General features: G+C 38.1%; 3 protein-coding genes across 3 annotated transcripts; all 3 read left to right on the plus strand.

Moving 5' to 3' along the window:
- The first annotated feature begins 3142 nt into the window (after window positions 1-3142).
- LOC141782830 (tubulin alpha chain-like) lies at window positions 3143-11310 on the plus strand. Its single transcript, XM_074659600.1, has 4 exons — window positions 3143-3283; window positions 9107-9329; window positions 9742-9890; window positions 10033-11310. The coding sequence occupies exons 1-4, from the start codon at window positions 3281-3283 to the stop codon at window positions 11005-11007; spliced, it is 1350 nt and encodes a 449-aa protein (XP_074515701.1). The 5' UTR covers window positions 3143-3280; the 3' UTR covers window positions 11008-11310.
- Window positions 11311-12073: 763 nt separating this feature from the next.
- Window positions 12074-15084, plus strand: LOC141782834 (trans-1,2-dihydrobenzene-1,2-diol dehydrogenase-like). The gene is made up of 7 exons (XM_074659607.1): window positions 12074-12309; window positions 12982-13093; window positions 13263-13426; window positions 13505-13757; window positions 13888-14012; window positions 14546-14696; window positions 14847-15084. The coding sequence occupies exons 1-7, from the start codon at window positions 12220-12222 to the stop codon at window positions 14957-14959; spliced, it is 1008 nt and encodes a 335-aa protein (XP_074515708.1). The 5' UTR covers window positions 12074-12219; the 3' UTR covers window positions 14960-15084.
- Window positions 15085-16091: 1007 nt separating this feature from the next.
- On the plus strand, window positions 16092-22790 carry pofut2 (protein O-fucosyltransferase 2). Its single transcript, XM_074659601.1, has 9 exons — window positions 16092-16301; window positions 18229-18482; window positions 18646-18790; window positions 19286-19396; window positions 20911-20977; window positions 21086-21211; window positions 21533-21713; window positions 21946-22069; window positions 22389-22790. The coding sequence occupies exons 1-9, from the start codon at window positions 16132-16134 to the stop codon at window positions 22540-22542; spliced, it is 1332 nt and encodes a 443-aa protein (XP_074515702.1). The 5' UTR covers window positions 16092-16131; the 3' UTR covers window positions 22543-22790.
- The last annotated feature ends 2058 nt before the right edge of the window (window positions 22791-24848 follow it).

Genomic DNA, 24848 nt, shown 5'->3' on the forward strand with positions numbered 1-24848 from the left:
CTATGAATTGTCATTTTAAAAAGCAGGCCATTTTTCTAACACTCCCAAAATTTTAATAGGGGGACTCATGGCCTCAATATTTTGTGAAGCGAGGGTCAGACCAGTGTGAGCTTCAACTGCAAGTCCATGAAAACTAAAACATGTCGCACAACTCTTCTCCAGCACACTGTGCTTTAATCACAGTTTTTGACACATATTCAAGGGGAGATTTTGGCCTTAGGGTGGCAACAGTCTCCACAATAAACAGATTCACTTGTTTGATCCAAAGTTGACACTCTGATCTGTGGAAGGCAGATTTCTGGCTGGTGGTGGTGCTACACAAATGGTTAGGTTGTGTTGTATCTTGCTTTTTGTTTTTTACCGATGCTTCTTGTTTTTTTGCACTATCCCCTTTGCTGCAAATTTACCAACTGTGGGACTAATAACCATCACCGTCATCACCAAACAGAGGAGCTCGTTTAGCGGCAGGCTGCTGCTCTCCAAGTGCTCCACAGACAGACCCAGGAAATCCTTTGTCCCGTGAGCCATCAAACTGTACTCCCAGCAAAAGTCTGAAAAAAAAAGTTGGAAAACAAAATTCTAAACAATGTCTGAAAAAAGTAAAAAACAAAACAAAAAAATGCTGGGAAAAAAAGACTGAAAAATGTTTGAAAAAAAAGTCTGAAAAAAAGTTTGAAAGTTGTCTGAAAAAAAGTCTGAAAAAAAAAGTTTGAAAAATGTTGGAAAACAAAAGTCTAAAAAAGGTAAAAACAATAAAAAAAAATCTGGAAAATAAAGTTTGAAAAATGCTGGGAAAAAAAGTCTGAAAAATGTCTGAAAAAGGTGAAAAAAAAAGACTGGAAAAATGTCTGAAAAAAAAAGTTTGAAAAAAAAAGTTTGAAAAATGTTGGAAAACAAAGGTCTAAACAATAACTAAAAAAGGTAAAAAAAAAAAAAAATGTCCGTAAAAAAAAGTCTGAAAAAGGTGAAAATAACAACTGGAAAAATGTCTGAAAAAAAAAGTTTGAAAAAAAAAGTTTGAAAAATGTTGGAAAACAAAGGTCTAAACAATAACTGAAAAAGGTAAAAAATAAATAAATAAATGTCTGAAAAAATGTCCGTAAAAAAAAGACTGAAAAAATGTCTGAAAATGGTGAAAAAAAAAACTGGAAAAATGTTTGAAAAAAAAAGTTTGAAAAATAAAGTTTGAAAAATGTTGGAAAACAAAGGTCTAAACAATAACTGAAAAAGGTGACAAAAAAAAAAAAAATGTCTGAAAAATGTCCCAAGAAAAGTTTGAAAAATGTTTGAAAAAAAAGTCTGAAAAAAAAGTTTGAAAAATGTTGGAAAACAAAAGTCTAAAAAAGGTAAAAACAATAAAAAAAAGTCTGAAAAATGTCTGAAAAAGATGAAAAAAAAAGACTGGAAAAATGTCTGAAAAAAAAAGTTTGAAAAAAAAAATTTGAAAAATGTTGGAAAACAAAAGTCTAAACAATGTCTGAAAAAAGTAAAAAAAAAAAAAAAAAAAACAATGTCTGAAAAATGTCCCAAGAAAAGTCTGAAAAATGTTTGAAAAAAAAGTCTGAAAAAAAAAGTTGGAAAAAAGTTTGAAAACAAAAGTCTAAACAATGTCTGAAAAAGGTAAAACAAAAAAAACAATGTCTGAAAAATGTCCCAAGAAAAGTCTGAAAAATGTTTGAAAAAAAAGTCTGGAAAAAAAAGTTTGAAAAATGTCTGAACGCAAAAGTCTAAACAATGTCTGAAAAAGGTAAAAAAAAAAAAAAATGTCTGAAAAATGTCCCAAAAAAAAGTCTGAAAAAAGTTTGAAAAAAAAAGTTTGAAAAATGTTGGAAAACAAAAGTCTTAAAAAGGTAAAAAAAATAAAAATCTGAAAAAGAAAGTTTGAAAAATGCTGGGAAAAAAAGACTTTGAAAAAAAAGTCTGAAAAAAAGTTTGAAAAATGTTGGAAAACAAAAGTCTAAACAAGGTCTGAAAAAGGTAGGACAGATAATAATGCATACAGTGCTTAAAGATGTCTGAAAAATGTTGGGAAAAAAAGTTTGAAAAATGTTGGAAAACAAAAGTCTAAAAAATAAAATCTGAAAAATAAAGTTTGAAAAAACTTGAAAAATGTCCCAAAAAAAAGTCTGAAAAATTCAAGTTATACCTCATACCCATCCCATCACCCGTGTCCCTCCGTGTCCCAGCCTCCTTCAATAGGCCTTGGTCTATAGACTAAGGTGTCGAACCGAATGAGAAAGGAAATAAAGAATAAACTGAATAACAAAGGAAGCATTGAAAGACTGAATTAAAATGTCTTTTTTTCTTGAAGCATCATAATAAACTTGTATGATAGAATGTGTGTGTTATTAGAAATCCGTAAGTGTGGCAGCAAACGCTTCAGGGTGTCGGGTCAGGACACTATTTAGTGCTCAGGTGTGATTTCAGATGAATAAGAGATGCAGTCCAAGTGTATGGTAACGGCTGTTTATCAGCAGATAAAGTAAACAAAACAATGGTTTCTGTGTGGTCTGTAACAACAAAAACACAACAGTACAGAGTGATTAGAACTACTAGTGTATAAACATTAGCAACAAAAAGTGAGCCTAAAATAACACAGGCATTTTACAAAGAAAAAGGCTTAAATACAGATTTACTAATTATTATTATGCCAGTCTAATATAAATACATTAAACATAACACAACTCACATTTTTCATGGACGCACACGAAAAAAGGAATGTCCAAAAGTCCAACTGTCCTCTCCTTAACTGTGTTTTACTCTGCCGTGCTGTATTGGGGAGCCTGTTCAGTGTAGGCACACTAGTGACACGCATGATCGGGCACAGGTGATTAGAGGAGAAGACATTCACACTGGTGACACATGTACAGCGCATGCTCACGAACAGGAGATAGTAGGGGGAGGCATGCGCAGAGGCATGGACTTTTTTACTAAACTAAATGTATGGCAGTTTGGGTCTGGACAAAATTCTATTAAATCATTCTCCATCCTCACCTTGCGTTTATTTATTTAATAAATGTTTTTTCTATACTAACACACAGTATGCTTGCAATCCATAAAGTGTCCTGTGCGGTGCGCTCCCAGTGTTTGTCCCCGTCAGAGAGACAGGTGGGTGTGGTTCTAGCAGTGTGATATAGTGTGGCAGATCCTCGCCCACCTGGCATTCATCACTCACTCGGACCACATAGACGGCCGCTGTGAGAAGAAGCCACAGATAAAAACAAAAGCCAGCTACTGCAAGTTACTCTTCTCTCAAAGGACATACTGCTAAGAAGCTACAATGGTAAGTAGACTATATTTTCAGGAGAGAAATTTCCTCTCCAAAGTTCCATTTGTTTATCTTCTAAAACTGAGCAAATATTTCTTCAGCAGTCTGGTTTTTACAGAGTGCGTCAGTGAATCTTTGAGCATTTAAATGTGCTTGAAAAAAATGTGCCAGATTTGAAGGTGAAGTGTAGAAACAGTGTGTGTTTGTCCTCCTGTAGCAGGACTCTGGGTCAGAAATAGACTCAGTGAGTGGCAGTAAAGCTGAGCTGGCTGCTGGCCTGGATGGATGAGCAGGTGGTGATGATCACTCCACATTGCCAGCACATCAGGACAGAGAAACATAATAGACATAAATTATATATTTATGATCTATATAGTATGATTTTTGTTATGTTTTTTTGCATTTATTTGATCAATAGTAGGCTATTTTTAAGATTAGGTGAAAGAGAGTCTCTCAAATAGCCTTTTATAATGCTTTATTCTAGGCTACTATGTGGTTGGGTGACTTTTATATACACCCATGAATCAGGAAGGAATTTAGGTGTGTCTCATAAGGCTTCTGTCAACAAGTCAGCTCAGATTGAGACTATGTTTCTGCAGGCCAAAAAACATATTTTCCCTCCAAATTCATACAGCTGTGGTGAAGTTGTAACTGGTTTCTTTAACTTCAACAGCAGTTAGAAAGTTGCATCCATACAGTAGAACGCAAAGACACTTGTTATTCATAGTAAAATGGGACAAATGTAACAGAGACAACCTTACAGTCTCTGTCAATGGGATGTTTACTGATGAAGTTGATTGTATCACTTTTTGGCCTGCACAGTGGTGGAAGAAGTATACTTAACTTGAGCAAAAGTAGTAATACCACAGTGTAGAAATACTCTGATACAAGTCCTGCATTCAAAATTGTACTTAAGTTAAAGTATCAGCATAAAGTAAAAGTACTCATTATGCAGAATGGCCTCTTTCCGAATAATCAATATTATATTACTGAATTATAATTATGGATGCATTAATGTGTTCATCACTTTATTGTTGCAGCTGGTAAAGGAGGAGCTTATTTTTTTTTTTTTATTTATATCTTGCGAGGTAGCTTGTGAATTTTCCCAAGGGATCAATAATATTTTGTATCCATAATAAAACATCATAATTTATTTGTTGATTTAGATTTTGTATTAATAATCTCAATCTGCAAAGTATCTAAAGCTTCCAAATAAATATAGTGGAGTAAAAAAATACAATATTCCCATCTACGATGTAGTAGAGTAGAAGTAAGAAGTAGCAGAAAATGGAAATAATCAAGTAAATTACAAGTACCGCAAAATTGTACTTAAGTACAGTACTTGAGTAGGTCTAAATGTACTTTCCTCCACTGGACCTGCACCATAATTAGTCTTGTATCTGTCAGGAACTGAACTTGTATGTGCACACATACAGCCCTTGTGTTCTGTTTGCACAGTGTAGTATAAACACAGCTTGTCAGCGTTGTCAGTACTGATTATAAAAAAACAAATGGTATCCTGGTGTACTGAGTGCACTACCCGCCCTGATCAAATAGTCCATAAAATGTAGTTCCGGTATTGTTAATGTTATTTTTTAAATTCAATTTAAAGCTACACTGAATGCATGGTATGGAGCTATACAACAGTTATTTAACCTGATCAGTGGCCCTAAATAACAATGTATGCATAAAAGAAAGGTTTAAATTGAAATACAGCATAGATCACAACTGAATTCACACGGCTGTCCCACCCATTGTGCAAGGTGTGTGTTTGTATAATTGACATAATAATCTATGCTTTCAAAGTGACTCATCAGAACATGTAATTAGGTCGGGAGAATGAATGTGTTCAGCAAATGTCATGACAGCCAATCGGTTACTGTGTTTTGCATGCTGTGGTGGTTCTAGTCTTGTCCTGACCTAGCTGCCTGTGGCACAATTAAACTTTTAGGATATCATTTCCATCTCTAGCATGTTGCTTTCTAGCTAGTTTGACGACATTTTTTTCAAGTTTAAAAACTGCAGAGACCTGAAGGGTGACGCATGAAGGCTTATCAGGTTGGTCCACATCGATTGAGTAACACTGGGGCATCGCCACAGGAACGAGATCTATTATTCATCAGAATCAATAGCATTTAATCCTTCACCGTGAATATCCACATGTTATTGTATGGTTTGCAGTTTACAATTTACGATCTAAAGGCAGGAGAGGAAAAGGCATTCATTTAGCAAACCGGATCCCATAGAGCAATGAGAGGGTTCACAGTTTATTCTACCTTGAGAGCGCACGCACAGCGAGGTGCCGACAGTCAATGTAAGTCCATGAAAATTAAAACACGTCAAGCACAACTCTTCTCCAGCACACCATGCTTTATTAACAGTTTTTGACACATATTCAAGGGGAGTTTGGGGCCTTAGGGTGGCAACAGAAGAAAGGTCAAAATGTCATCACATCAGTCTTGAATATCAACAATGAAAAAATAAATTCATGCCAATTCAGTTGTTTGATCCAAAGTTGACACTTGACTGATGGTGGTGCTACACAAATGGTTGGGGTCTCCAAAATCACTACGACTTATCCTCAAAGTGCCATGAATATCCATACATAATGTCAATATGGTCTGGAGATGTCAACACACCCTGTTCTAGACTGAAGGTGTCAGACCAAATGAAATAAACTGAATAACAAAATCAGCATTCAAACAACATGTAAACATACAACATGAAAAGATGCACAAAGACTGAATTAAAATGCCTGCTTCTGCTTTTGAAGCATGGTTTTCATTACATTAAACCATTATCCATCCTCACCTTGCGCCGTGGCGACGGGGTATTAAGGGATCTCTGTTCCCATTTCAGCTGACCTGAAAAAGCTTTCACCAAATTGATTGCTCTTTTTTTTCAATGTCATTCACTTTTCCTCTCACTAGTCGCCAACAAAACTGGAATCTCAAGTCCATGTGGGCTCAGACATGCCCTTGTTTGTGTCACATACAGACACACCCTGACAGGTTCTTAGGACAGGAGAAGTTTGAGACTACTTTGTCTTGAATTAATGCCTGTTACTTATTTATGCGTGTGGTGATGAAAAATAATATCCCAGTATTCAAGCAACAACAGAAAATATCTGTAGCATTTAACTGTTTTCAGATTGCAGCAAACGTTCAGTTGTAAAGTTCAACCTGGCAGTGACCACTATTTTGGAGACTGCCAGTCACTGTTTACTGACAGTGAGCCTTTGCTGTGAGGTGTCGGGTTAGTACGAGGAACCTAAAATAGCTGCTGCGGCTGCTCAGAGCTCTGCTAACCTGGAAACCGGTGTGGGGGAGGGTCTCCTTTGCTTTGGCGTATTGGTGATGGAGTATTGATATCTAAAAAAAAAAAAATCCTTGTTGATCGACATGGATTTAGTGAGATTTTACAGACTGTAAAAGCCCTCACCCACCTTGTCTGTCTGATCACTGAGACGGGAAAGTTGGGGGAAAAGATAAAAATAGCAGCCTGACATGACGCAAGCTGGGATATGTACTATGTCAAAGGTTGTCACTGTTGTATGGAGTGGATTAAAGTAATAGGAAGATAGGTTTTATGATGCTTTCTTGCATCTTTTTGAATGCAAAAAATACAATTGTTGGATTTTCTCTGGTTCATATTATTGTTAATTGAACATTTTGAATTTTAGCAGCAATTTTCAGGCGTCACTTCAAGCTCTGGTAACTTGTGATGGACATCTGTGAATATTTTTTTTAGCATTCTGAACTAGAGGTGGATAAAATCTTCGGCATTTTATACTATTTGGGGAAAATCAATTGACGACCTTTGGGGGAATATACTAACCAGACAGGAATGTCTTGTTTTCGGCTACTCCAGCATATTAGATACCAGACAAATCAAGGTTCCTCACACATTGATTGAAAAAACATGTAGAAGTCCAGTATTGTCCAGTATTGCCATAAAACAGTCTCATTAATTCGCAACATTGTCAACAGCAGTCCCATAATACCAGATATGTTATTGTATGAATGCTATGGTAAAATCAATTATGGTTGACTTATATAATATATAGTCACATTGCCCCAAACCTAATCTGAACCTCAGTCAGTTCCAAGTAATCTGTTGTGTCCAACAATATCCAAGTGCAAGGGAAATAAATTGACTTTGAGTGTAATTGTTTTTCTCCAGTTTAGTTTAGAGTTATGATACCAGCAAAGCTTTTTATAGATTATCTGACTCAAACAGAGTACCTTATTTTAACATAAAGACAACATCAGATAAGCATGAAACAGTATATACTTGTTTACATGTCAGCTCCTTGCTCACACAGTCTGTTGTGTTTTATCAGTCTGTTTTGTGTTATCAGTGTTTCCCAATCCCAAGATGACGTCCTCAAATGTCTTGTTTTGTCCACAACTCAAAGATATTTAGTTTACTGTCATAGAGGAGTAAAGAAACCAGAAAATATTCACATTATCAAAAATGTTGGCAATTGATTCGATAGTTGACAGCTTATTGATTAATCGTTGCAGCTCTAAATGCAAATACAGTAGTACATGTAAAGTGTAATGAAATCCTCCGACTCGTATAGATGGCACGGCGAAGATTTAATCAGTGTGTTTCAGGTTATCAGAATTGTTGGATGAATGTGTATCAATACTGCTGGGCTTCCTAAATCCTCCAGTGCTTTATTTGTAAGATCTTTATAATACTGCGATCCCTATTTGTCTGTAAAATAAACCAATGCTTTTGAAATGGTGAGCAAACACACCTACACAGCGTGTGTACATTAAGTATTGTGATTCTTTTGGTTAGTGATTAGTGTCTTTTTTTTATTATTCTTAGTCTGGCTTTCATGTAGTGTTTTACTATTTTAGTGATTTTATTATTTTAAACTCTATTTTGTTTTATCAACATTTTACTACTTTGAGTAACTGTTGATCATTATGACATTTCTCAATTAATTTGTCAATCGCTTGTAAAGCACTCCGAAGTGCATTTGATTTATTCGGAAGGTGCTATATAAATAAAGATTGATTGATTGATTTGATTTGGGTCTAGAGCTGCAACGATTAGCCGACTAATTGATTAGTCGATTGACAGAAAAATTATCGCCAATTATTTTGATTATCAATTAATAGTTAAGGTAATTTGTCATGCAAAAATGGCAGAAAATGCTGTTTTCAACCTCTCAAATATGGACATTTCCTGCTTTTCTCTGTTTTATATCCTATTAAACAGAATATCTTTGGGTTTTGGATTAAAAAAAACTAGACTTTTAAAGACCTCACCTTGTACTTTGAGATACTGGGATGGCAATTTTCCCAATTTTCTGACATCTTCTAGACCAAACGGTCAATCGATTAATCTAGAAAATAATCGACTGATTAATCAATAATGAAAATAATCGCTAGTTGGGTCATCTTCGTAGTATGAATGTTAACAGTTGTTCTCTGAACTCGACCTCCAAATTCAGCCTTAGTCACAGTCACATGAGAGCCAGTAACAGCTGCAGCAGATCTGTTTGCTTGTTCTTTCAACTTCAACCTTCTTTCCCCCATATCTCTCTCTCTCTCTTTGCTTCCACCTAGTGGGTGAGTTTCTACATGACTCCTTTGGATTCCTGCAACTGTAGCATTTGTGTCAAATCTGATTATGATACAATTTGCCATTCATCATTTCCTGCAAAGCAAAAATGAACACTATGTTTTAAAGCTCACTGGAAAAGAACACCACAGTTGCTAAGAGTATGCAATCCTTTCCCTTCCCTGCGTTGCCACTTTATCTTCCCTCCTCTGTATTTCCCTTCTCTCCTTCTCAACTTCTCCTCTTCTTCTCTTCCAGCGTGAATGCATCTCTGTGCACGTGGGCCAGGCTGGCGTCCAGATGGGGAACACCTGCTGGGAGCTCTACTGTCTGGAGCACGGCATCCAGCCGGACGGCCAAATGCCCGACCGCCAGCCCGTGGGAGGCCACGACGACTCCTTCACTACCTTCTTCAGCGAGACTGGGGCTCAGAAGTACGTCCCCAGAGCCATCTTTGTTGACCTGGAACCCACCGTCATTGGTCAGTAGTATTCTGATGTGGAACTTATGTTTTTAGATATCAGGAATGAGCAATTTCAGAAGGACAGGTAGTATTTTTGTTTGTGTCACAGACAAGAACAGTGCAACCCTGTTGAAAGACACGAGAGATTTCCTGTGAAAATTGAGACAAGTTATTGTAATCATCCATCCAGTTGTCATTTGCCTACACAACGAAGAGGTTATAATATTGAACTATGTTTTTAGAATGAAGGTGTCTTACTTACTTTACCTTTTCATATCTTTAACCAAACCACACAAATGTCCATCTGCATGGTGTGATAGCTCAAACAATGAGGTGTCTTACTGAGCCTGTGAAATGATGTATCCACTATTAGCATTTTGTGGAGGAATTTGTTTTCTCACCTGTCGCTTATGTCTTTTTAATTTCCCAGATGAGGTGCGCACGGGAATATACCGTCAACTGTTTCACCCCGAACAGCTGATCTCAGGAAAGGAAGACGCAGCCAACAACTACGCCCGTGGACACTACACCATTGGCAAGGAGACCATTGACTCTGTCCTTGACAGAATCCGCAAACTGGTAAGGCAGGTTTTAATTCACATTCACACTGGCTTTCCCTCTGACAGGGCTCCATATAGTTAACAGCTAATTTTCACTGAGAACAGTCATATTTTTATTACTGTTTTTTCCAGTCTTTGTAACTGCTTCTCTGTAATTGTAGGCGGATCAGTGCACAGGTCTACAAGGCTTCCTGGTCTTCCACTCGTTTGGTGGAGGCACTGGCTCAGGCTTCACCTCCCTCCTGATGGAGAGACTCTCTGTTGACTTTGGCAAAAAGTCTAAGCTTGAGTTTGCCATCTACCCGGCCCCCCAGGTCTCCACCGCAGTGGTGGAGCCTTACAACTCCATCCTGACCACCCACACCACCCTGGAGCACTCCGACTGTGCCTTCATGGTAGACAACGAGGCCATCTACGACATCTGCCGCAGGAACCTCGATATCGAACGCCCGTCGTACACCAACCTGAACAGGCTCATCAGCCAGATCGTGTCTTCAATCACAGCCTCGCTTCGCTTTGACGGAGCCCTGAATGTTGACCTGACAGAGTTCCAGACCAACTTGGTGCCCTACCCTCGTATCCACTTCCCTCTGGCCACCTATGCTCCAGTCATCTCTGCAGAGAAAGCCTACCATGAGCAGCTGTCAGTTGCCGAGATCACAAACTCCTGCTTCGAGCCAGCCAATCAGATGGTGAAGTGTGACCCTCGTCATGGTAAATACATGGCCTGCTGTCTGCTGTATCGTGGCGACGTGATGCCCAAAGATGTCAACACCGCCATCGCCGCCATCAAGACCAAACGCTCCATCCAGTTCGTGGACTGGTGCCCCACAGGCTTCAAGGTGGGCATCAACTATCAGCCTCCAACGGCGGTTCCTGGAGGAGATCTGGCCAAGGTGCAGAGGGCTGTGTGCATGCTGAGCAACACCACAGCCATCGCTGAGGCCTGGGCCCGTCTCGACCACAAGTTTGACCTCATGTACGCCAAGAGAGCCTTCGTCCACTGGTATGTTGGGGAGGGCATGGAGGAGGGAGAATTCTCAGAGGCCAGAGAAGATATGGCTGCCCTGGAGAAGGATTACGAAGAGGTCGGGATCGATTCCTTTGAAGAGGATGAGGAAGGAGAGGAATATTAGACGGGCTTAGCTGGCATTTGCTAGTTATTTTCAGGGGCAAAACTAGTCTATTTATGAAATAGGCAATATTTAAGAAATACAAGTTACATGTTTTTTTCAAATTGTATTTACCTTTTTAAAATGAAACATGTACCTACCTGTAAAGCTTCTTTGTTGTGCCATCAAAATTACTTTTGACAGCTTTGACAGTGTCAATTTATACCTGTTTATTTGTTTTAGCAAAAAGACAGAACATTGTTCAATAACATGATTTTTATAAGTTTGAAACCTGTGTTGTTGTTCAATAAATCTTTCCCCAAAATATATATTGACTGTTTATTTGTTGACTTTTATATTCCCTTTCTGTTAGTCATTAAACGTTATTATAAATATTTTCATGATGAAAACGATCATCTTATTTGTATCATATTTTGCACCCACTAAAATCCATTATATTTTTTGTACCACATGCATACAGTGTTGAGTAAGTGTTGTCACTTCTTAAAGAGGACCTATTATGCTTATCTTCAGGTGCTACAACATGTTCTCAACCTTTAATGTTCAAAAAACGCTTTTCTTTTCTCATACCGGCTCTGCTGCAGCACCTCTTTTCACCCTCTGTCTGAAACGCTCTGTTTGAGCTCCTGCTCCTGCCTGATATACCATATCAATTTGGAAGATCAAGACTTTGCCCTCACAGTCTCTCTCATTCAAACACAACTCTAACACAGATTTCTTAATTACTTAATTATTTTTGGCACATTATTAAATACTTAATATTTTTATATTATCCCTTGGGAGTGGACACCTGAGCCAAGCAATAGTCCTCTGTATACTTATTTTACTGTACTACCTTTGCTTTACATGCATTCTGGTGCTAAGATGGAGTCTCTGCCTCTCGCTTAGTGCATGCTGGGTAACTTTGCTGCAACCCTAGAACAGCTCTTTTTACAGATTGATTAATGATAAGTTACTCTGAAATATATCTGTGATACATCATGTACAATACAATATACAGGCCTTATTATTAAGATACTGTCCAATGTACCTGCCCACTATGTGTTTCTCCAGTGTGGAGGCGCCCTCTAGTGGAGGCTGTTGAGGCTGCAGGAGGCTGGTTGATATTCTCACGAGAGCAGAGATCAACCTATGAGATCAACACGTCGCAGGGTTGTGTAAGATAATGTTTTGTAACAGCTAAATTAGCTGAATTGTAAATGCTTGCAACTTGCAATGGCAACACGCTGGGGAATCTGCAGTGCAGGCAAAATAAGTCACGACTTCTCGGTCGCTTTACGGACTCTGACTCCCGGAGATCACCAGGTAACGTTTGATGAAGTGTATTTCAGCTGCACACCTCCCAAAAATGTTGCATAAAGTGGAAATTGTGCACATTTGTATTGTGTTTTTTGCAAGTAAGTTGCGTCACAACGGAGGTAAATAATTTATCATAAACTTGTTTTGACTGTGGACTAACCTTTAGTGCATCAATGGGTTAAAAATGTCAACAAATGTTCCCATTAGTCTAACCTCAAAGCTTGCCCTTCTTTACCACCACTGATGTGCCCTTGAGCGAAGCACTTAATCTCAAATAACGTTACATATCAGAGTTATTTTCCCTTATTAACTTCTGCCTGCAGCTGACTGACAGAGAGTTCAGCATTGCAGCCTCTGAACAGGTTAACCTACATAACAATGAAATGTGTTGATGCTCCTCACATCCACTTCTCATAAGTGCAATTAAACCTTGTTTTGTTGAAACACCACACCCAGTGTATTTTTAGCAGCGTCATTGAGCAGGGAGTAAAGGAATGTGTCCTAAGTGAAATTATCTTTGCAGGTTTATGGTTGCTCCTGCATATATCATTAATTAATTAACAGATTTCTGCTCACATTTTCCATTTATATTTCAATTTTGGTAAATATTCATTCAATATGAGTCACTGCACAAAACGCATAAACTCTGCATCATTAAAACTGTGTGTTCATCCTCAGATAGTGGCTGTCGCAGCAAGGGACCTGCAGCACGCTGAAGAATTTGCCAAAAAGCATAACATCCCTCGAGCATATGGAAGTTATGATGAGCTGGCAAAAGATCCAGACGTCGGTGGGTCCTTCTGTCAGCATATGGCACAATGTTTTGGTTTAATTGAAGCAACAAATTCTACTCAGCTGAAGTGTCTTCAGGCAAGTCACTGAATCTAAACCATCTCCAAGACGGATAATCTCTAGTGGACTCTGCAACTGTCTATTCCCAATACTCTCTCTCTCTCTAGATGTGGTGTATGTCGGCACCATCCATCCTCACCACCTGACTACTGGTGAGCTCTTCATGAAGTCCAAAAAGAATGTGCTGATTGAGAAGCCTCTGGCCATGAATTCAAGGGAGGTGCAGGGACTCATCACTGCAGCCCAACACAACAGTGTCTTTCTCATGGAGGTAACGAAATACATATATATTTTTTAATTTGTTTTTCACCAATTATCCATTCAAACCATTCTATGTGTCTCCGTTCAGGCAATTTGGACACGTTTCTTCCCTGTATCCCTTGAAGTGAGGAGACTGCTAGGCCAGGGTGAAGTGGGTGATGTTCAGATGGTAAGGGCTGATCTGGGCGCTCCGCTCACCCACATCCCTCGCCTGGCTGAGAGGAAGCTGGGAGGGGGGGCACTGCTGGACCTGGGCATCTACTGTCTGCAGTTTGTCCTCATGGTGTTTAATGGCGAGAGGCCCGAGTCCATCCAAGCCACGGGGCATTGCATAGACACAGGTGATTGTCTCAAGGAAAGCAATTTACCAAGCAAATATTTTTAATAAATGACAACTTATGTTCTCTGGAATATTCATAAAAACCTTGATACCTACTCTAACTATAAAAGCTCTCACTCTTTTTTGTCCAGGTGTTGATGGAACAGCAGTTTTGGTCCTAAAGTTCTCAGGAAACAGACTGGCCGTTTGCACTTGTTCAATCACCATGACGCTGACCTGTGATGCGGTTATCACTGGGACCAAAGGCACCATTAAGGTAACAGCAATAACACAATTTTAATATGCTAGTAGTAGCTAATGTTTATGTTAACAGTAGGCTAATTGTTAAATACAGCTGAAGCTGAGGAATGACAGCCAAACTTAACATTTTTTGCCGCACAACTTGTGAGCCGTAATAGCGTAATCTCTATTTTTAAATCCGGTTTTATTTCCTGGTTGAGTATAGAGTTTTGCAGCCCATGGAGCTGCTAGTTTGTTTATGGACTTTTAGTCCTATTGATTTATTACAGCATAAAAAATCTTGATAAACATGATAAAACATGGTAGACCTGGTGAAATACTAGTGTTATATCTAGGCTCAGTAGCATCAACTAACACGTAAGTTTACTATGATTTACGTGTTGTAACTACAAACCAGTCAAAAACAAGAGCTCATTGTTGTGTCTGTTTGTTCGTATTAAACGCTCCACAATGAAATACAGACTCAGCAACACCAGCAAATAAAGTAATATAGCAAAATATTTACAAATATTGAATCCTTTGTATGAATGACACTGATTTCAACATCAGGTACCCAGCCATATGTGGTGCCCCACAACCTTGGAGGTGAAAGGGAAGGAGATGCAGTTCCCCCTGCCAGAGGCTGGCATGCCACTAAACTTCACCAACAGCACGGGTCTACGATATGAAGCTGAGGAGGTGCGCCGCTGTCTGCTGAAAGGTAAGATGCTCTAATGAATTCAAAATAGAAACAGCTGTAGCATTTACACTTGATCTGGTCTGATATTGATTGATCTGATCAGTTTTATTTATTAACATTTCCAGTAATTTTTTATATCCAGGTGTGAATGCAACACTTTTTGTCTTCCAGGACTGAAGGAGAGTCCAGGGATGCCGTGGGCTCACTCCAGCCTGTTGGCAGAAATGATAGATGAGGCCAGAAGACAGCTGGGAGTGACGTATGACCAGGACAACATCCAGTGATGTGTTCTCAGCTACAGCTAGGAAGCAGACTTGTACCTCAACATGCAGAATGACAGAATCTGAATCACATTTCCTCTCGAATTCAGGCCACATGGGATTGTAGATGTTTTGGCGAAGCTTGGACTAATTTGTGTGTGTGGGTGCATGTGAGTGTAATACAGTAACATTAACAATGGCTTCATCCTATTCAAGTGGTCCTAGCAAACCATGACAGTGTGACAACGGTTAGACAGCATGCACAATACTTACTTTACTTAGTCCTTGTTGCGCCTGGTGGCACATAGGGCAAGGACTAAGGATCTCCACTCATCTCTGTTGTTTGCTTTCTTCTCAATGCTGTTCCAGCTGTATCCTCTCGTCTTCATCTCTCCTATGTGGTTCGCCTCCAGGTTGTTTTTGGCCTCCCTCTTTTGCGTTTTCCCTCTGGTGTCCAACGCAATGCCACTTTTGTCATGTCATCAGATGGTTTCCTTAATACGTGTCCAAGCCATCTCCATCTTCTTCTTATCAATATTGTTTCCATGTCCAAGCACCCTGTCGTTTTGTGTAGTTCATGGTTTGTAATCTTCCTAGGCCAGAATATCCATACCCTATGCACAATAGCAGGACCCTAAAACCAAAGCTGCCAAATGAAATTACGCCTTCATTAATTGTATTATTTGCATCTGTGCCATGCATCTGTACTGTGACATGTCAAAACTTGAAAAAAGCATATTAAGATTGTAATAGTACACCTACTGTTTTAATATTCATTAATTCATTTTCAAGCATTTTGTACATTTCATTGAGTCTCTTGATGGTTTCTTTGGCAAATAAACTCAAGTGAAAATCAAACTGTTTTTTTTAGCTCTCATTGATTAAAATATATTGGAATTAAGTAATAATATTAAAATACTAATTAATTAAAGTGGTGATATTTTTAAGTGCATTGCAGTTTTGCAATATTATAACAAAATCCTTCAACAAAAAAAAGGGAGAAAAAAATATTTATTTTTTATCAGAGGCTTGTTAAAGAAAGTTTAAAAAGGAGAAAAAATATATACATCAATAAAATCAATGCTTGGATTTCCATTAATTTAAGCATGCACATAGCGTGCATGTCACTACTGGTTGCTCGGCAACTGTACAGACGCTTTTTTGCTCTTCCCGGAAGTGCGTGGCTCCGAGGAAACATGGCGCACAGAGCAGTGCATAATAAAGCACTGGTATTCATCGCTTCAACCTACTCGTTCACCGCTTTCTGTTTGTCTATTCTCGTCGCTTTTGTTACAGTAAACGCCGACAATGCGTTCAGTGCGAGCCACACGGCTACTGGAGCCATCGCTGCTGCTAGAGATCTACGGTGAGATGTGATAGCTACTCTATGCTAACGTGAGAGGTAAAGGTGGAGCTAACGTCACCAGACTCCATTCAGAAAGGTGTCAATTTAAGGACTTCTTGCGTTTTACAACCACGCACTCTTTGTAAACATATCCCTTAATGCAATTTTAACAAACACTAATATGTTGTAGAGATTTCGGCGTATATGTGGTCCATTAAGCAGCAGCAGAATCTCTTATTATCCGTGCTTTAAAAAGGATAGTCATGTGCATGTCACAGCCTGAGAGACAACCACAACAACACATAATAGATCAAACTGCCTTTTATTTACTCCTCTACTTCATGTTTTTTTTTTTTTTTTGTTGTGGTTTTTTACATTTATCCTTTGATATTGCAATATATTGTTAATATATATATTTTTTTTATTTGTTTGTTTGATTTATTGACACAACAAACATGAATTACTTCTTTATTGTTTTCTTCCATTTACATCAGAATCAGAATCGTTTTTATTGCCAGGTGTAAGAGGTATACACTAGGAATTTGCTTTGGTTTTGTTGAGGCAAATAAGCAGTATAATAACAAGAATAGATAAAAACGTAAGAATAAAATAATATATATTTTTTAAATTTCTACCAATATACAATATAAGCTATAAACAAGAATAAACATGATATAAACAGATAGTGCAAATATTTTGCCGGTGTGCAGACGAGAGAGAGAGAGAGGGAGAGAATGTTCTTTTTAAATATCTATATATTGTAATTTGCTTAATGAATTGTATATATGTATATGTATATATGTTTTTGTTCTTATTTTGTTCTTTTTTTTCATTTTTATTTATTATTGAATTGACGCTTTGGCAATATTGTTCCCCTGACAGTCATGCCAATAAAGCAAATTGAATTGATAGAAGTAACTGGGGAATAACGACGTTGCTAACTGAGTATTTGGGCTCATCTGTGTTTTACATGGGCGGATTTTTTTAACTGACTAAACCGAATATTGCTATCCATAAATGATGGACCAAATTCTTGTTTAAATGTATAAAATAATGTAGTTAGGGGATGTGATGTGTACATGTGTCATGAAAATATTGTCTGATTTTGTCTGATTCAAGGTGGTGTGAATTACTTACTGTTAGTTTTACCTATGCAGGGGCTTTTGTTTGCAGCATGGTTATACTGTGTGCATACTGACCCAGCAGCTTGCAGTAGTCTCCCCATAACAACTGGTTACGATGCTGCTCTCAATGTCATAAAGGTGTATTAAATCTTCATCAAGACTTTGATTATTTTCATTATACGTTTACAACTGGAATAATGGTGCAACGTCATTGTTGTTATGATAAAAAAATTAAACAGAACAGCAGCAAATGGGACCACTTAACCAAAAGTAAAATGTCCACAGCATATGATTTTAATCTTTTACAACATAATACAACTCTTTGTGTAATGCTGATGCTTGACTCTTCTCTTTAGCCATCTCTGTATAGCATGTCATGGCACTATTTTGTTTGTGGAATTGTTTTTGTGAAGCTACTATATCCTGTTGGGCAGTTGCCATCAACAAACCACCTCTTACGGTAAATGTTGGCAAAGGATTTGATCTACTTGGATAGTTAAAGGCTAGATTACTTAAATCACATATATGTATATACCTAAACCATAAGATAGAAGGAATTGATTTCTAAAAAGCTTTAAATTCTGGCTACCCTAAGGTCATAGAGTAAACATAATATCAGCTGAAATATGACAAATGTAGTCCTGCTTTTGTTATACAGATGATACTTGATATTTTAACTTGGATTAAGGTTGCTTTATTTCTGAATGTAGTAGGTTTGATGTAGACAGTTAGCCTTCAACTGTTCACTGACTAAAGAGCTTGATGCTGCTTTTTTTATCTATCCTTCAAATTCCGACATCTCACGTCCTCTCTTCTCATCTCAGGTACCTTTTGTATGACGTGAACCCCCCGGAGGGTTTCAATCTGCGGAGGGATGTCTACATCCGCATGGCCTCCCTGGTGAAGACTTTGAGGAAGGACGGGAACGACTGGGTGTTGGTGCTACCCCCGTGGGGTCGCCTCTACCACTGGCAGAGCTCCAACGTCCACCAGGTTCGCGTCCTGTGGGGGGAGTTCTTCAGCCTCACTAGCCTGCAGGCCAATGTGCCGGTCATTGAGTATGAGGAATTCATCGCTGGTGAGCTTTTGAATTTGTTGATTCAGAATAGAGGGACATTTGAAACCTCATTATCTGTATATGGTTTCTAAATGAATTGGTTCTTTTTCAACAATGCATAGTCACCACTTTTTAATCAGCTGTTAAAGCAGAGTGCTCAGTTTTGTTCCGCCCTCGTATCTAGAGAATGGAGGCCCCTTCATAGACCAGGTTCTGGTACTGCAAAACTACGCTGAGGGATGGACTGATGGGAAATGGGAGGAAAAAGTTGATGAGCGGCCTTGCATTGACAAGTTGATGTTCAACAAAGATAAACAAGGCTACTACAGGTAAACCCACACAATGCACAAAACCCCACAATTTATACATACAACAAGTATGAAAAGATATGCCCTGTCTCTTACTATTTCTGCTCATACATAACTAATTTGCAGTAGCAATGCAATATGTAACATTGTTATAGCACAGTGTAAATTATAAGGGTGTATAAATTGTTTTAGTTTGACACCAGAGACTGCCTTTTTTACCCAGTTTTGACACCCGTGGCTACAATCCTTTCTAAACCATCCTAGTTGTCGTGGCGCTGATGTTTTTTGAATCCTTTTTTCTGTCCTGCCGTCCTTTGGAAGCAGATTTCTTTTTTTGTTTGTTGTTCCCACTTGAAAGAGATTTATTAAGCTTAAATGCCAAAGAAAATGAAACAGTGATGGATCACATCCACAATGTTTCTGTATTAATGACATCCATCTTTACCTTTCTGCTTGCACGTCTCTGTCCTCTCCATCCATCTTCGGCTGTCTCATTTATCTTGTTGTGTTTCCAAGGGGCTGGTTTTGGGGCTACGAGGAGACGAGAGCCCGAAATGTAACGTGCATATCAGCCCAAGGCCATGCCTCCATCATGGCCCCGGTTCTTCAGAAGAACATCACAGTGACGTGAGTCTACAGAGCAACATGCTGATCGGAAATGCACAGACTACATACATGACATGTTGTCCAGCTCCGTCTGTCTGTTGAAATGTGTCTGTGGCAGATACATCAATATGATTATTTTTTATTTTGTAGTTGTATTCAGTTCTATTGGGTTTGATGATTATTACTAAACCTTTTCCCTTTTTTGTCTTGAGTTATAGCGTGAGAACGAGCAGCTCATTTTTACATTAATAAATCATTGGTTTCTGGCCTTAACTAGCACTGCTATTTCAGGAAAGCTATACTGAAGTCAGATTTAATATGGAGCAATTAACCATTACTAATCACCCGGCGAACGTTCATCGATGTACTGCCGCGCTGCAGTGACACAGAGTCAGTCAAAATCAGTAAAGTTTCCCTTAAATGAATTAGACCTCAGCCACATTGTTTTGGAAATGAAAACAGTGTTTTTGCCCACTGAAATCCCAAAACACATCTCTTCCTGTCTCTTCATATTGCTCTGTTACCTACTTCGATCAAAGAACGCATACTGATTCGATCCACAAACGACTGGCTAGCTAGTCGCCCAAAGTCTCAGTTGATTGGATGATTTTTTGTAAACGCCCCCGCAGGATGAGTCATCAAACATTTGAAACCATTTACAGTAAGAGAAAAGACGAGGATTTTGATCAGATTTTGATGCAAAAATACACTGATACTGTTTTTTGACATATATTTGGCTTATAACAAGAGGTAAAGAAAAATTAATACAGGGTCACAGGATTAAAACTGGGAAAATGTATACTTATTTATATCTGCAGTATAGCTTTGAGCCACATGAGGGAGCCTGAATGTTTGTATTGCTCTGATAATTGTAGCCTACTTAAAGCCTTTCTGTTTTACTGATGAGAGGAAAGAAAACGAGGGCCTGTCAACTCCACCTAATAGTATATTGTTTAACCGATGGGAGGAAATGAAAAGAATGACATTACCTGTTAATTCTGCCTAAATGCATTTTTCTTTGGTCTTTTCAATAACACATGCATAAAATGAAGTTCTGACTTATCAAACGTGTATCTCTTCGAAATAACCGGTGTACCTATTCAAGATAATATAAGGTGATGTGGAAATGGCGGTAAAAGTGTTCAGGAACGTTCATTTCACTCTTCTTATGATTTATAGATAAGGCCTATTATGAATTGGGTTGCAATAGTTTGTCATGTTTAAAAAGTAGGTCCCAAGAAGAAAAGTTTGTGAAACACTGCGTTAGATAACAAGTGTAGCTAATTGACTAGATAATACGTGAGTTAACAAACTACCAAGATGAAACGATCTAGACACAAAATGTGTTGAAACTTATCAGTCGATTGCTGAAACAGCCTGCATGAATCCTCTATAAGACAGCGGAGCCTTTTATTCTTCTTTTCGTAATTAGCTGAAAGATGATCTGACCTCATTGTTATTTAAGTGTGGTATTGCTTACAGTCTGAGCTTCTCTTAGATCACGGTGACATTGACATGGATAAACTTGTTTGCAGGTCAGTTATGCTTGACCGAGCCGAGACACTCCTCCATGATCACTATGCTGGGAAGGATTACTGGGATGTAAGTCAATCATCATACCTTTTTTTTTTGTAATATTGGTGTCAGGTATTAGATGGCTTTTTTCCATATAACCTGGGAGGCTCTGCAATTGTTTGTGTTGTGATATAGACCCGTCGCAGTATGGTTTTTGCCAAGCACCTAAGAATAATAGGAGATGACTTCAGAGCAAAGCACCTGAACTCTACAGATGACATTGACCGTACTGTTTACAGCGAGGACTGGACTCGCATGAAAGTGAGTCTGTGTATCTGACTGTGGCATGATCATGTGATTGTACCGGTGGAAATAAGGCTGTGGAAATGTACAGTAGATTATCCAGTTTTTACCACGTGAGTGCATTTGCGTCATTTAAGTTCTTTGTGAATATGTATTTGAGAATATTTTGAATTTCTGAGCTAATCTTATCACCAAATCAGATCAGATCAGTCAATCACACCCTTTACTGCTGAATCATCTGTGTGTATGTACATTCCGTTTGAGTCCGCATTTCTTTGATTTTGCAATTTTACAAAGCTAAAATTAAACTGGACTGTTGTTTCTTTATTTGCTCCTCAGGCCAAGCTGGGCTCAGCTAAAGGTGGTCCGTACCTGGGGGTCCATCTGCGCAGGAAGGACTTTATCTGGGGTCACAGAGAGGACGTACCCAGCCTGAAGGGGGCAGTGAAAAAAATGCGCAGCTTGATGAAGAAGCATAAACTCGACAGCGTGTTTGTTGCAACAGATGCGGATGAGGAAGGTAATGACATAAACGCCACATTCAGAGACAGTTTAAAAAAATATTCTGGTCTAAAACCATTTCAAACACATGACACAATAACATAAGAATTCAGTGTATTATAATGACAATAATACTGTAATCAGAAGACTTAGTAGTATAGATAGTATTAGTAAGTTGTAGTAGCATATCAATACAATCAATGTCACCATAAATGCTTTAATAATCCTGATTAATCTGTGTAATTTTGTAGAATTGAAGGAGCTGAAAAGGTTATTGCCAGACATGGTGCGGTTTGAGCCGTCCAGAGAGGACCTGGAGCTCTTTAAAGATGGAGGGGTTGCCATCATTGACCAGTGGATATGTGCCCATGCCAGGTAAATTAGTTTTCATGTTTTTGTAGCAGTTATTTATGATTAACATAATGAGTTATTGCTGATTTTTGTTTTTATTTTTGTTTTTTTGAAAGGATAATTATTGAAGACAAATGCTAGTTACTGAAGACAAATGCTAGTTACTGACTTTTACCCCATGGCCAATTATATAAGCAAAGATATTTTTCCATTGTACTAACCAATGGAAAATATTTCAACTTGAAAAACTAGTTGGTGACTGTATGCTGCTGTTACTGCATGTCACATGCTCTTGTAATTGTCACATGTCACACATCTCTTACATCACTCTCTGTTATTTCAGATTCTTCATTGGAACATCAGTGTCCACCTTCTCTTTCCGGATCCATGAAGAGAGGGAGATCTTAGGTTTTGACCCCAAAGCTACATACAATCGTTTCTGTGGGGACACTGAGAAAGAATGTGAACAGCCCACACACTGGAAAATAGTTTATTGATGTGACCACTCACTTTCCTGACACACACACACACACAAGTGCCAAAAGTAGTGTTAAAAGTGACATTTATTTGTATGGAATATACAATATATTTTAACGGTTTTATGGTGTATATTTTACTTTTTTATGGTTTCAGAGTTGTGCAATCAATCAGGTCTGTGGTGACCACTGTGACTGAACCTTATGCTCAAGACTGGGCTGCCAAACATGTGTTACTGTAATGTTCAACAAGTAAATCTGCAAATATTTTTTGGGTTGTATGTTGAATGTGAATCCTTCATGACAGCCTGGTATTTTACATAATTTCTGATATTTATTACCAACACCACTGGTGAGGAATTAGTGTCTTATAATGACTGCAGCAGAAAGTGTTGTATGGGAACATTCTCAGTTTAACAGTCTATGAGATTCAAAGATGTTGAGCATCAAATCGTTAAAGGTGCTAAATTCAAAATTCAGAGCTTTAATATAGCAACCAACAACTATTTGCTATGTAAAGATGTAGCGGAGTAATATCTACCTGAGCAGATAATGAAGTCACTCTCACCTTTATCTATTCTGTTTTTATGTACAATTTTGTTTTTCAAAAGTAACGCCACATAAGTATGAAGGAGCATGCAGAGATCATGAGCACAGTATGAAGATAATGCATTTTTTGGTAAAAGGTACCCCGTGCAGTTGTCTTGAAAACACATAAAGATGTGTTGACATTCCCGTGTTTCTTACCAAAAGGCATTGTGTGTGTGTAACCCGTAGGTCTAAACAACGTTTTGAATGCATTTCCTTCCTCAGAAAACGTATTTTTGAAGTACTTTGAACCTTGCAATGTTTTCGTTAATGTTTGCTAGTAGTCTTCTTCTTCACTGCCTTGTTTTTTTAGCATATTGCTTAGTTTCTTAGCGTGTTACCAGTACCACTGACTGTTGATCAGTGGATTAGCATTAAATGTGAAGGAAGTGTATCGCTCTAATGCACTTGCATATGCGTCCTTGTGCCTTTGCACGAGATCCAAACAAAAAGGGGATCTGCTCACAGAAACACTGCTCCACAGCGCCACTAGTGGTCACAAACTTTATATTGTATCTTTAAAATAGAAGACCAGAAAGAAGAGCAGCTCACATTTTGTTAAAACGAGGTGCATTTCACTTCTGCTTCCACCCTATTTCAGTGTTTGAGTGAAATAACTTTCATCCCTTATTTCATATTTGTATGCAGTGCCAGTATTAACATTTGTTACATGGGATTACAATATTACTGATGTTGGAAAAGTAGGAAATATGAGATATCATAAATAACAATATCATGATGAATTTCTTTCAGCCTTTTCTTTTTTTCTTTGGCATTGACCATAATAGTATTATTGCTACCGATACTAGTGTTTAAAGGAACTGAAATGTCGCGAAGGAGCCACTGTGTCCCGTAAACACTAGCCAGTCATTAAGCTGTGACGTTACAACACACCCTATTTTTTTCCATTCCTGAGGTGCCCACATTATCTGTCTGGTATGGGCATTGTCTCATGACTTTCTTTGTACAGTAGTTGTGTAATGTTGATGTTGAATAAAAGTTTTTAGCAGAGTTTAAACATTGCATAAAACAGATTTGTGGAAAATGAAAACAAAGTTGTTTTGCTGTTTATATTTTTGTACCTCTACATCTTAATCATCAGATTAATTCAACAGCTGAAGAATGATGATGTAAATGTCATTGCGTAAGAGTTTATATCTTAGTCAGGTTTGCTAAATCTACGTACTCAGAATCCCAAACAGGGTGCTTTAAAATAAAGAGAAACTCAATTATGAGAGAATTTACATACCAGTAATACCATTTTAATTTAATTGGGGAGTTGAAGCCCTCCTCTTCCGTATGTTAAATATAGCCTAATAGCCTTAGTTGGAGCCTAGCTTTTTATAATAATAATAATAATAATAATAATAATAATTACAGTAATCTTTATTTATATAGCACCTTTCAAAACACAGTTACATAGTGATTTACACCTCAGTCTCAGGGCTAATTTTACCCCTAGGTATGTCAATCCTTCCTTAGTGGTTGTGAATGGTGTATCTATAATATTCTATCATCTTTCATCTTTGTTTAAAAATATTAATGCTGATTTGGAGTTGTGTTTGTTACATTATTATTTTTCTGTCAGTATAACTTTGGTCTTTGAACTCTCAACATATAGTCATAAGATATGCTCCATAGAGACTTCACTGCATTGTTTTTACATTTCCCTGTGGATCCCCCACATGATATCAGTGTGATTTGTCCCTGTGGAGATCCTTCCCAGCAACACCTTACAA

The sequence above is a fragment of the Sebastes fasciatus genome, chromosome 14, assembly GCF_043250625.1.
Source record: "Sebastes fasciatus isolate fSebFas1 chromosome 14, fSebFas1.pri, whole genome shotgun sequence".
In the NCBI taxonomy this organism is placed as follows: Eukaryota; Metazoa; Chordata; class Actinopteri; order Perciformes; family Sebastidae; genus Sebastes; species Sebastes fasciatus.